Genomic DNA, 14339 nt, shown 5'->3' on the forward strand with positions numbered 1-14339 from the left:
AGGAGAGCAAATAGAGGTGCAAACAATTCACAAGTCTCAAGATTAGAAAGGCCAGCTTAGATTTAGCCAAAAAAAGACAGCCCAGTTTTGGAACAGCATTCTTTGGACAGATGAAACTAAGATAAACCTGTACCCAGAATGATGGGATAAAAAAAAAAAGTTTGAAAAAAAGTACAGAAAAGGCTTGGAACAGCTCATGATCCGAAACATGCCACATCTGTAAAACACGGTGGAACCCTGCATGGCTTCCAATGGCGCGGAGTCAATAATGTTTATTGATGATGTGAGAAGCAGTCAGATTAATTCTGAAGTGTATAGGGATATATTGTCTGCTCAGATTCAGCCACATTCAGCAAAGTTGAATGGCGCTTGACCCAAAACATACTGCGAAAGCAACCCATGAGTTTTTCTTTAAGGCAAAAAAGAGGAATATTCTGCAATGGCCGAGTGAACTACCTGATCTCAACCCTATCGAGCATACATTTCACTTGCTGAAGACAAAACTTAAGGCAGAAAGACCACCACAAACTGAAGACAGCTGCAGTGAAGGCCTGGCAAAGCATCACAAATGACGAAACCCAGCATTTAGTGATGTCCATGCGTTCCAGACTTCAAGCAGTCATTGCCTGCAAAGGATTCTAGACAAAGTATAAAAACTGAACATCGTATTTTTGTGTTTCTTTTTTCCAATTACATTTGAGCCCCTGAAATAAGGAGACAGTATGAAAATGGTTGCAATTTGAAAATATTTCAGATTATATTTTTGTTTAACCCCTTATATTAATGTAGAAAGTCTGGACTTCAACTGCACTGCAGTTGTTTCATTTCAAATCCATTGCGGTGGTGTACAGAGCCAAAATTATGACAATTGTCAGTTTCCAAATATCTCCGGACCTAACTGTGTGTGTAATTACCCATATGGACGAGGAATGTCGTGAGAATCTATTTTGAATGAATACAATTCATTCCAATCCAGAAAGTTACCAAAACTGGACAAATCATGCATCTTACAAATCATGCATCTTACCTAATGCGCCGTTCACCGTTTATATGCTCAGTCCACTAATCTTATTTACAGTGGGGAGAACAAGTATTTGATACACTGCCGATTTAGCAGGTTTTCCTACTTACAAAGCATGTAGGTCTGTAATTTTTTATCATAGGTACACTTCAACTGTGAGACTGAATCTAAAACAAAAATCCAGAAAATCACATTGTATGATTTTTAAAATATTTTTTATTGCATGACATAAGCATTTGATCACCTACCAACCAGTAAGAATAACGGTTCTCACAGACATGTTCGTTTTTCTTTAAGAAGCTCTCTTCTCCACTCATTACCTGTATTAACTGCAACAGTTTGAACTTGTTACCTGTAAAAAAGACACCTATCCACACACTCAAACAGACTCCTCTCCACAATGGCCAAGAACAATTGTAGACCTGCACAAGGCAGGGATGGGCTACAGGACAATAGGCAAGCAGCTTGGTGAGAAGGCAATAACTGTTGGCGCAATTATTAGAAAATGGAAGAAGTTCAAGATGACGGTCAATCTCCCTCGGTCTGGGGCTCAATGCAAGATCTCACCTCGTGGGGCATCAATGATAATGAGAAAGGTGAAGGATCAGCCCAGAACTACCTGGCAGGACCGGGTCAATGACCTGAAGAGAGCTGGGACCACAGTGTAAAGGAAAACCATTAGTAACACACTACACAGTCATGGATTAAAATCCTGCAGCACACGCAAGGTAAGTGCATGTCCAGGCCCGTCTGAAGTTTGCCAATGACCATCTGGATGATCCAGAGGAGGAATGGGAGAAGGTCATGTGTCTGATGAGACAAATTTTGCTTTTTGGTCTAAACTCCACTCGCCGTGTTTGGAGGAAGAATGATGAGTACAACCCCAAGAACACCATCCCAAAAGTGAAGCATAGAGGTGGAAACATCATTCTTTGGGGATGCTTTTCTGGAAAGGGTACAGGGCAACTGCACAGTATTGAGGGGAGGATGGATGGAGCCATGTATCGTGAGATCTTGGCCAACCACCTCCTTCCCTCAGTAAGAGCATAGAAGATGGGTCGTGGCTGGGTCTTCCAGCAAGACAACGACCCAAAACACACAGCCAGGGCAACTAAGGAGTGGCTCCATAAAAAGCATCTCAAGGTTCTGGAGTGGCCTAGCAGTCTCCAGACCTGAACCCAATAGAAAATCTTTGGAGGCAGCTGAGAGTCCATATTGCGCAGCGACAGCCCCGAAACCTGAAGGATCTGGAGAAAGTCTGTATGGAGGAGTGGGCCAAAATCCCTGCTGCAGTGTGTGCAAACCTGGTCAAGAACTACAGGAAACGTATGATCTCTGTAATTGCAAACAAAAGGTTTCTGTACCAAATATTAAGTTCTACTTTTCTAATGTAGCAAATACTTGTCATGCAATAAAATGCCAATGAATTACTTAAAAATCCTTAAAAAGAAATGTATCCCGTCACTCACAGTTGAAGAGTACCTATGATAAAAAATCTGCAGTTTCAAATACTTGTTCTCCCCACTGTATTTATTTATTTTGTACAAATTGTTGCACTAATGGGCCAAAACAAATTCCTAGTTTGTTGTGAAACTTACTTGGCAATAAGACTTTATAATTCTGATCTTTCCAGTCCCTTCCCCAGTCAGAAGAGAGAGATTTCACAGCTGTGTGCCTCTTGGTGTGGATGAGAAAACGTGATGTTTGACCAAATAAGCAACAGGACTGTTTGTGTGTCACATCTGTGAAAGAGATTTTGTTGTGACTTGGGTCAATATGAATGCAACTGACAGATCGTAGGGATCTCGGTTAATCTTTTGAAGTGATCTTGGTTTGATTTGAGTATAGCCTTGTACCAATCTTGTAAGGATCATTTACAATGGACATGTAGTGCCCTGGGAAGGTGGGGCGGCTCCCTGGGCATTCAGACTTCATTTGTGGTAATTTCCACAAGACAGTTAACCTACTCTAATGTTGTAAAACACTGGCTTATCTATGTCTGTCACATCCAAGTCTGTCAAACATACAATATTATTGTACAGTGTGCATGTGCTGGTGACCTCTAAGGTGATGTAATTGAGAAAAACTCTTCCCACAGTCAAAACAGGGGAATGGCTTCTCACCTGTGTGCACTCTCTGATGTCTAGTAAGTGCAGATGATGTAAAGAAACACTTCTCACACTCAGAACAGGAGTAAGGCTTCTTACCTGTGTGCACTCTAATATGACTAATAAGATCAGATGATCTAATGAAACACTTCCCACAGTCAGAACATGAGTACGGCGTCTCACCTGTGTGCAGTCTTTTATGACCAGTAAGTTCAGATGATGTAATGAAACACTTCCCACAGTGAGAACAGGAGTAAGGCTTCTCTCCAGTGTGTATGCGATGGTGCGCTTTAAAGCTGCCTAATTGAGAAAAACTCTTCCCACAGTCAGAACAGGAGAATGGTTTCTCACCTGTGTGCACTCTCTGATGTCTAGTAAGTGCAGATGATGTAAAGAAACACTTCTCACAGTCAGAACAGGAGTAAGGCTTCTTACCTGTGTGCAGTCTTTTATGACTAGTAAGATCACTCGATCTAATGAAACACTTCCCACAGTCAGAACAGGAGTAAGGCTTTTCACCCGTGTGTCGTTTTCTATGCAAATTTAGTGCAGATGAAGATGCAAAACACTTCCCACAGTCGGAGCAGGGGTAAGGCATCTCACCTGTGTGCACTCTCTGATGAACAATAAGTTCAAATGATCTAATGAAACACTTCCCACATTCAAAACAGGAGTAAGGTTTCACTCCAGTATGTATGTGTTGGTGAAGTTTAAGGCTACCTAACTGAGAGAAACTCATTCCACACTCAGAACAGGAGTAAGGCTTCTCACCTGTGTGCACTTTCTGGTGACTAGTAAGTCCAGATGGTCTAATGAAACACTTCCCACAGTCAGAACAGGAGTACGGTTTCCCTCCCACGTGAAGTCTTTTATGACTAGTAAGATCACATGATCTAATGAAACTCTTCCCACAGTCAGAACAGGAGTAATGTCTCTCCCCAGTATGTATGTTAATGTGTCTTTTTAACTGTGATAGAGATAAGAAATGTTTTTCACAATGGGGACATTGATGAGAGTTATCATTGTAGTCATCCGGTTGTTTTTCTCCAAGAGTCTCCACTTCAGGAATCCCATCTGTGTGACAGACATCAGACGGGATTAATGGACACATTTAAAGACAATATTATCAAGGATTCAAGTATCACTGTTCTGCAGAGATGTGATATAGACTTTAATACTGCAGTTGAATGATTACGGAATTTTGTGGCAAAGAGACTCTTTTTCGACAGCTGTTAGACAAAGCCATTTTAAGTATAAAGTAGAAACCTGGATAACTTGTTTAATTTTATTACCTACCGGCCCGCGGTAGGTTATAAAAAACGTTTTGAGGGGAAGTAAAACATAACTCACCAGCCCATTCTTATTAATCTGAATTGGAATTAAAAATTACTTATATTACAAAGGACCTACCTGTATAAATGTTTCAATTACTGCCCTTCTCTGATCTTCAAGTCATTCATGTTTAACTTAATCACTTAATAAAAAAATCCTGATGTGGCCCCCAAGTCCAGGAAGTTGCCCTCCCCTGGTTTAGGCAATCAACTCATTAATTTCAGATTATTTACTAATTAAGCCTAGACAGTGGTGTTTTTATATGTAAAAGATTTGTGGGGCACATACAAGTTCAAAATATAGGATACCAGTAAAGCAAAAAACTCCCTCTTGCCACAAACAGGGTGGCTCCACAAAACACTCGACAGAGCAGCTTGCTTCTACCAGGCTTTGTAGTACACGAGAGAGAGCTTCTTGTGTAATTGCTCTCTTCTCACACACACACACACACACACACACACACACACACACACCCCACACACACACACACACACCCCACACACACACACACCCCACACACACACACCCCACACACACACACCCCACACACACACACCCCACACACACACACCCCACACACACACCCCACACACACACCCCACACACACACCCCACACACACACACCCCACACACACACCCCACACACACACCCCACACACACACCCCACACACACACCCCACACACACACACCCCACACACACACCCCACACATACGTGGAAAGACACTTTATAGGGATACAGATCCATTCTATATTCTAACAACCTTAAAAGATAAGCATGGACACACTGACACTCATAACCATCTATATCAATCGATCCAGCACGAAAATATGACCAATGCATGGACCAGCACCCCAAAGGCAGGATGATAAAATATGCTTTCACTCATCAAGGCTGAGGGCTCACTTGAAGAGAAAGGTGGCACAGGGATTCTTCCTCTGGGCAAACTTTTCACTGACATTGGGAATGAAGTCATGTAGCTACTGAATCAGCTGGTTTTTGATGAACAACATGGCCAATGCGTTGAGTTGTGGCTGTCCCATGGTATTGCAAGTGAAGGTTTTTACCCTCTTCAAGATGGAAAAGTTATGATCATTTTCAGCAGAGTGACGGTCTCAGCAAAAGCCTCCTCTAGGTTGTTCTCATGGATGGATCTGGGCACAAGAAAAAAAACAATCCAACAGCTGCAGAAAGGATCGGTCCCTGATTTGTTTTGATAGGCTGCATGCCTCACTTATGGTGGCCTCATGCCATCCTGGTTGTGTGCCTATGTCCTCCATACACAGGAGCAGCGCAGCACAGTTTTGCCAAACTGCATTGACAGATCTACTTTTAAAGTTCCATCATACAGTGGGTGGCCTTGGAATGCATCTCTGTGTTGCCTCAGCAAGTGCTGTAACACGTTTTGGAGCGCCAGAGAAAAAGGTGTCAAATGCAGTTAAATCTGCAAAAAACACCTTTAGGTTGCTTATCCTTGCTGAACAGGCTGAACCAGGTTCAGCTGGTGAGCATAGCAGTGAACAAACTGGGCATGTCTCTTTCATTACATCACAAGTCTGAGCAATCAGCTTTTCTCCCAGCTTCAGTGGTTCCAGCACACCCTTGATGCTATTAGAGAGGCCGAGTCCAGTTTCATATTTGACTTCCACAAACTCCAAAATCCTCTGTCACTGTATTGTCAGGCAACATGTATGGCAACACAACCACCATTTGTGATTTATAGGAAACATCCGTTGTCTCATCTGCCTACATGGCAACAAATGATTTCTCGTCCACTTGATTGGCTGTCTCCTCCCTGTACACTTCAAACATATAGTCTAACAGTTCTTTTTGTACAGTGCAAGATGTCCCTTTGAAGATGGGCTGAGCATCATAGTGCATCAAAAATGCATCTGAATATTCCAGGATTCAGGGAGTCCACCGACTCGTCGTGCCCCAGCAGTGCGGTTTCACATTTTCCACACAGTTTAATACATGTTATGATCCGACTGAGAACGTATCTGTTTTCCTCCACCTGTTTGTTATGCTGCTCAAAGGAGCACCTGTATGCACTGTCAACTTGGGCTGCGACATTTACCCTTCCAAGTAAGCCCAATACCACAGCATTGTCCAGATGACTCCCTCTGCTCTCATGTTTTGCAATCCTCTCAAAGATGTTTCAAATATTTGTGTTGTAATAATTTCATATAAATATATTTGTGTTTTGCGTTGAACTGTGCCTTAAAACGTGTTATTCTTTTAGTGCTGTTTGATGGTGAAACGTGTGAGGACACATTCACTTATCTGAAAATCTCAGGCAGCTTTTGAGATGGCAGAGTCCCCAGAGGGAGTCGCTAGAGAGCAATGAGACCTGGAAATCCCTGCAGACCATGCCTTCCCCTCTCTGTGATTTGCTGGCCAATTTACAATACCCATGGGTCTTACCAGCAAATTTCATCTAGGGGCATATATAAGGCTCAATTCTAAACTGTGGACCTGAGAAATTCTTTAAAATAATCAGCAATTTTGTCATTTCTGAGATGAGAGAAAACAAGTATAACAATACAGAGAATACTGACAGATAGCATGAAAATAATTTCATTGGTAAGAACCAAAACTACTACATTGACAATTACAACTTTAAACCAGTTCTTACCTTGATTAAGTAAATTCCCCTCACCATTGTTAATGATAACCCCATTCTTCTCCTCTTCATCTTTAATGGTAACATTCCTTCCCAGCGTTTGACTTTTGTCTTCCAGCTTCAATGATGTCATCTCTGAATCCACCAATGCCCATTGAGTTTCACAATCAGAATCCAGTGACTCTTGTTTGGGCTCAGTGTGGAAGGAGAGCAGCAGGCTGGGTTTGTCCTCCCTCTGCTAAAATAAAGACAAAATCAGAACCATAGGCTGGGTTTGTCCTCCCTCTGCTAAAATAAAGACAAAATCAGAACCATACATGACTGATGAATATGTTTGATGGGAATAAAATAATCATAACAGATCTGTATCCTACACGAGGCACGCTTTCTCTCAGTAAGGGGCTGTCACATTGATATAAAGAGGGTAACCAATGTCTGAGAAACAATCACAACTTGATAGCTACAATCCGCTACAATAGATTAGATTCATGCAGGCAACAACAATAAGACCTCCGGATTATTAGGAACACCTGTTCAATTTCTCATTAATGCAATTATCTAATCAACCAATCACATGGCAGTTGCTTCAATGCATTTAGGGGTGTGGTCCTGGTCAAGACAATCTCCTGAACTCCAAACTGAATGTCAGAATGGGAAAGAAAGGTGATTTAAGCAATTTTGAGCGTGGCTTGGTTGTTGGTGCCAGACGGGCCGGTCTGAGTATTTCACAAACTGCTCAGTTACTGGGATTTTCACGCACAACTATTTCTAGGGGTTTACAAAGAATGGTGTGAAACGGGAAAAACATCCAGTATGCAGCAGTCCTGTGGGCGAAAATGCCTTGTTGATGCTAGAGGTCAGAGGAGTATGGGCCAACTGATTGAAGCTGATAGAAGAGCAACTTTGACTGAAATAACCACTCGTTACAACCGAGGTATGCAGCAAAGCATTTGTGAAGCCACAACACGCACAACCTTGAGGCGGATGGGCTACAACAGCAGAAGACCCCACCGGGTACCACTCATCTCCACTACAAATAGGAAAAAGAGGCTACAATTTGCACGAGCTCACCAAAATTGGACAGTTGAAGACTGGAAGAATGTGGCCTGGTCTGAGGAGTCTCGATTTCTGTTGAGACATTCAGATGGTAGAGTCAGAATTTGGCGTAAACAGAAAGAGAACATGGATCCATCATGCCTTGTTACCACTGTGCAGGCTGGTGTGGGGAATGTTTTCTTGGCACACTTTAGGCCCCTTAGTGCCAATTGGGCATCATTTAAATGCCACGGCCTACCTGAGCATTGTTTCTGACCATGTCCATCCTTTTATGACCACCATGTACCCATCCTCTGATGGTTACTTCCAGCAGGATAATGCACCATGTCACAAAGCTCGAATCATTTCAAATTGGTTTCTTGAACATGACAATGAGTTCACTGTACTGAAATGGCCCCCACAGTCACCAGATCTCAACCCAATAGAGCATCTTTGGGATGTGGTAGAACGGGAGCTTTGTGCCCTGGATGTGCATCCCACGAATCTCCATCAACTGCAAGATGCTATCCTATCAATATGGGCAAACATTTCTAAAGAATGCTTTCAGCACCTTGTTGAATCAATGCCACGTAGAATTAAGGCAGTTCTGAAGGCAAAAGGGGGTCAAACACAGTATTAGTATGGTGTTCCTAATAATCCTTTAGGTGAGTGCAAGTCTGCAATGTTAATTTATACTGTGTATTTGTTTACATTTATTCAAGAAAAACTATATTTGGAATAATATAAACAAAACAAAATTACTATTTAAAATGTGGAGCACACTGAGAAATATTTACAGCTTAAGTAAATGAAACCTAGCAAACCTAGCAAGCTTTTGGGCACCTGCTAACCATTTCAACAGGCAACATAGCAAAAATACATTAATCACAATCCCCTACACAGTGATTTGAAATGTAATAGCATTTAACACAAAAGTATTAACAATTATATACACTGACAGGGCACAATGCACAATGGAGGTTTATAGGCTACTGGTATTGCTCAATGTTGCTTTTAGGGAAGGGATTAGGGCAAAATATTAGCAAGAATAGTGACATTTCTTCATCCAAACAAAAGTATTGTATTTAAAGTAATTACTCTGCAGGGCTGCCTGTTGTTAACGGCAAAGATTTTGGCATGATAAATTGGCAAGTTAACTACTACTACCACCGTTGGCTGCTGAATATGGCTAGTTAAAAATCAACCTCCCCATATTTTTTGCCTAGACTTTCCTCTCAACCGCAGGAAGAATTACAGAGGGGTATAGGAAGGGGGCAGTACGATGCACTTTTCACTGAAAAACAGTCAAACAAATATTGAAAGGTGCAGAAAAGAGCAATATTTGTTCCAGGGTGGTTATATGGAAGTGAATGCAAAGGCTATTCAGTAATGTCCTTGCAATGCTTCTAACTTTTTTTCTAAGCATTTCAATATAACTTAGGGTCTCCGTTTGTAATACACCAACAGACTTTACGACAGCAACGCAAGAAAGCAATTATCTCTTGGAGGAATATAGTACCTTCATTTGTAAAAAAATAAATAAATACAAATAAAATCCTCAATGTCACAAAGTTTACAGACATCCTTACTGACCTGCTAATTAATCAGAATTGTCCTATAACGTCAAAGTCATCTAACATTAGCCTTCACAATTTCAGAAATACACATTACTTAACGAACACTGCCTGGTTCCCTATGGGGGAAAAAAAGAATCACAAAGCAGTCTGCTTCAGATATCTTCTGATTATTTTAAGTTGGGCAACATTTTAATCTGGACCTCCCCTTTTAAAAAAGATGACATGAAAAAATGTCCCCTTTGGATCTCTAACCTCCACCCATTGCTTTCCTGTGGCTAAGAGGGAGATGCCGGCGTTCAGAGTCAAATATCTCAAAATGTATATTCTCCGATCTTTTCAAAAGGTGGACACCATTTTTATCCCCTAGTCACTTAAGATAGCCTACCTGATATTCACTCCTGAAAATTATAATCAAACCCTACTAATGTGTTACATATGAAAAACACCAATTTTAAAATGTTGCAAGCAAGCAACTGAAAAGTTAAATTGTGTCTGTCCAGTATTCCTTAATCCTACAACATATGACAAAGGAAGTCATTAAATGTAACCTAATGTAAACACATGATATTTGGAGTAGACACTTTGTTCATTATAATGAAATGTAGGAAAAACCTATAAACAGGATGATGCTGTCTTGAGTTGATTATGACGGAAATAAGAATATATTTTAAAAACTATGTTGAAACACCTGAAGATCTTTTAACATAACTAAGCACAATCCAAATGACATGACAAACCTCTAATAACCCAATGTTTCACATTCATCATGTTAGTTGGTCAGGGAAGTAGAGTTTCTCTTTTGTTAGTTCTCAGAAAGAAAAATATTATTTATTAATATTAGCATGTGCTAAAATAATAGTATGTACTTAGCCTGGCTGAGTTGAGATGGGTTGTATTTGGCTTGACTGGGCTGAGCTGGTCTTTTTGACAGCACTCCATGATGCAAAATATTGTTTTAATAACGAATGAATTAATCGCTATGCTAAAACATGCAGCAATATTATATGAATTCAATTTTTATGACGAAATCAGAGAATAATCAGTGTTAACTACACCAAGGTCAACAATTTCATCATCAGCCATGTTATCATAGCAGAATATATCCTTGAAAAAAAGTGAATGATCTTTCTTTTTCCGCTTCCTCTGTCCAGGATGCACGATTATAGGTTGGTAAAGCGAGCTACGAGTAACTAGTTTGGCTACATTAATCTAGCTGCTAGGTCAGCTAGTGGCAGCTCATTTGGCTTAAATACCGCCCAGCTAGCTAGCAACGTCGGCAAAAAAACCTCTAAACATATTCTAAACATAATGTTGGGTATCTAGTAATGCAATGTCTGATAGAGGATCAGCTAATATTGTATTATAAGCAATGATAGACAGACCAACATAAAGCACATTATCTACTTACAGGATTTTCATTAATTTACTGTAGTCGAATTCAGTTATAAAGCGGTCAAGCGAGCAGCACCTGTGATGCTGAATAGCAATCGCTAGGTGACCGGACTCAATTAGCCAGGCTACCCCGACCGCAGCCAACGAATAAATTAATGCTGCAAATTATAAAACGTCCTTGACGAGCGATAACTTTCATAATCATTACTGATTTTAATGAGCGTTAAATATTTTTTTGTCGGACCCCGAAACAAAAAAAAAAGAATAATTAATTATGTGGGCTCTCTACAGACTTACGGATGGTCTCGGACCACCCAAGCACCCCACTATTCGAACCCTGCATGCTTATATACTAAGGTGAATATCTCAATGTATATTTTAAATTTCTTGAAGTGAGGCATCATTTTAATCAGAAGTCTTTTGGTAATGAAATGTAATTTGGCAGCACCATTCACACTCAAACGCTATTTACGTTGTAAATTATGTTTAAGCGCAACTGAAACCGTAAAGCAACGTATGTTTTCTTCCTATTCCAGTTCTTTTCAGTTTCGACATGAAATGGTTAATATAGTAAAGGTGCATTTTTGGTGCCAATTCAATTAAATGTTACCTCAGAAGATACTCAGCGAAGGTTAGTTTCAATTAATTTGCTGTGGCTTCGCGAAAACGTTTCAGCTCAACAAACGTTCTTCGGCCATTTTACTGGGGTGGGTGAATTTGAATGCGTTCTATTGAACTTCACGGAACCAAACATTCTTGGCGGTTTCAGAGAATTCCCGACTTAACGTTAAGAAAAAAAATATTTAAGACCTGCCCTCATGTTTTTCATAAAATGTATTTTGTCACAAAACTACCACGAACAGGGCCATATCATGATTCAAAGCTGTAAAGTTGGTTGGATTAAAACAATATTTTAGCAAGAGGGAGATGCAAAGCAGGGAACTGTTACAACTTATTTTTTTTACGACCTGAACAAAGAAAAATACTATTCCTTAACCACTTACCATTTTAGCGAAATTGACTTCTGATCGTATTTCACCAAAAGTTTCCGATGCCTTGAAAACTAAACACACCGACCCGAGAAGATTCTGCCTGCTACTAGGCATAGGACAAATGAACACGAAGCCCGGTTCAGGCAGTGTTTCCAACCCCTCAGTAAGGAAAGTAGCTATTGGCTGTCCTAGAAGTGGCAAAGTGATGTAATCACATCATTTGCATAATTGGCCATGTGCATGTAATTGTGATGAACGCTGTGGGAGAGACAAAAAGTGAGTAAAAATTACTTAAATATGTTTAGGACTACAAATGAACTTTTTTCCTGTCGATTCTTGTTAGTTTTTTATGTCACAATTCCAATCCTCCTCCGTAACCGGGCTTTGACTGGCAAAAGTGACCCAAAAGAGACCCTGGTGGAGTTAAGTAGTTTTTATTTTAGTTTACTTAGGTTCATTTAGGAGCTTGCTGGTCACAGTAAAGCAAAATTGCATTACAAAATTATATAATGTCAAGAGGTTATACCGACACCCAGCACCGGTATATCTATGTGGTGTAGTGGTTAGTCTGCCTCTTACATGGGTGCCCTAGGTTTGAATATTAGGAGGGCAACCATAATCATTGTTAATTAATAGGCCTAATTGTAGGCAATACCAACACTAAGTGAAATGTATGTCCCATTAGCCTTGTTTGATATGGTGATATGTTTAGGCTACTATAGGTTAATGAGCACTGTGATTGGACTAAAATGAGACTAAAATATAAGGGCATTTTGTTGATTTAAATGTCTCAATCATTATTCATATTATATGAATGTAACTACAACTGAAAGATATTTTAGTATAATATCATGTGACGATGATGTCTGAAACTTCATTTGACCAAGTTCTTTTCAACGGGAACGCAACAGTCCACAGTGCACCAATGATCAAATACCAAAGTAATGCATCTAATACGGTGGCAAAATTGTACAGTATTACTCCAGACTGCTGTTCACATGGTCACAGGTTAGATTCTTCCTGTTGCAGTTAATATGGCTTTGTTGAATGCAAAATGTCATTTTCTCCCTACACAAATTCCTTTTTTATTGAGGTTACGCTTTTCAATGATCTTCATAATTCATTCTTACCATTACATCGAATACACCAATCCGGTCTAAATACAGTCTAAATCAAACATGTCACATTACATTTTGTCCAGCAGATGTCCCTGCTGTGCACTGTATTGGAAAGCTTCGAGCAATGAAGCGTTTTTTCGAAACAAGTCTCAATGGTTTAGAAAGCATTGGTTTCCCACCCCTACCCACTGCTAGTGATGGGCTGCTCGACACTCACACTTGATGCATCGAAACAATGGCTGTTCATCAATCCGAATTTGTGTTCTCGTGAACCCGTTTGAAGTCATCTTTCATGGACCAAGTATTGTTCCATTCTAAAGAACGAAAGTTACCAAGAACGCCTAAATGTCTGGATGTGTTGTTTATCTGCACCTTTAATCGAGGATGTATGGAGTGGTGACTTGGCCAGCAAGAACGCATCTGATATCCTAGAAGTAATTTAAAAATGGCAGGAGAGTCGGACAAACTGCGTAACTGTAAGTTTTTACTTTTCTTATTTCAGGTAAACGGTACCTAATAAATCAAAATCTGAAAAAAAAGTGAGCAGAAATGGGCATTGTAGTCGCTGAATATTTGCTTATTTTATTTAAGAAACGGCTTATTTGTAAATTTGCTCCGACTTTTCGATTAGCTAGCTAGCGTTATTCAGGTCAGTGTAGTGGAGACGCTAGTTAAAGTTGGCTAAGTAATTACCGGGAGTGATATATTTTTTTAGCTTTGTAGTTGATTTTTCACTTTAAAAATGTCATATTGCTTATATGAATATGTCTATAGTCCCCGTACAACCTTCTACCAGTCATATTCATATTTTATTCAGGGACTGTTGAGGAGATTACAGCCTTCATATGGGGAGGGGGCAAATTAGAACCTGTTCACTGGGAAGAGGAATTCGTCCAAAACTAGATGGTAGCGAGTAGAGATTATAAAGATTATAATTTTGGCAAACATTAGAGTCATCGATACAACAAAGTCATCCTTGCCATGATAGATGAGGTATGATGTACATTATGGTACCAGGTGGGAAATGGGCACCTGCTGCTGCCAGCCGAATTAAATTTTATGTAGAACAATAGTTTTCATTAGTTTTTACTTAATAGTTGGAATTGTGGAACTGCATAATATTTATCAGTTTCCCATAA

The 14339-nt window shown here is 40.1% G+C and overlaps 2 protein-coding genes across 2 annotated transcripts in view; one reads left to right on the forward strand and one right to left on the reverse strand.

Moving 5' to 3' along the window:
- Positions 1–14339, forward strand: part of LOC109615482 (zinc finger protein 501-like) — a 1152720-nt gene that overhangs the window by 137989 nt on the left and 1000392 nt on the right. The window lies entirely within an intron of this gene.
- Positions 2499–12265, reverse strand: LOC117595289 (zinc finger protein 92-like). Its single transcript, XM_034295533.1, has 5 exons — positions 12095–12265; positions 8158–8214; positions 7099–7324; positions 3901–4203; positions 2499–2763 (listed from the first exon to the last, which is right to left on the reverse strand). The coding sequence occupies exons 1-5, from the start codon at positions 12194–12196 to the stop codon at positions 2552–2554; spliced, it is 900 nt and encodes a 299-aa protein (XP_034151424.1). The 5' UTR covers positions 12197–12265; the 3' UTR covers positions 2499–2551.

The sequence above is a fragment of the Esox lucius genome, chromosome 11, assembly GCF_011004845.1.
Source record: "Esox lucius isolate fEsoLuc1 chromosome 11, fEsoLuc1.pri, whole genome shotgun sequence".
Taxonomy (NCBI): Eukaryota; Metazoa; Chordata; class Actinopteri; order Esociformes; family Esocidae; genus Esox; species Esox lucius.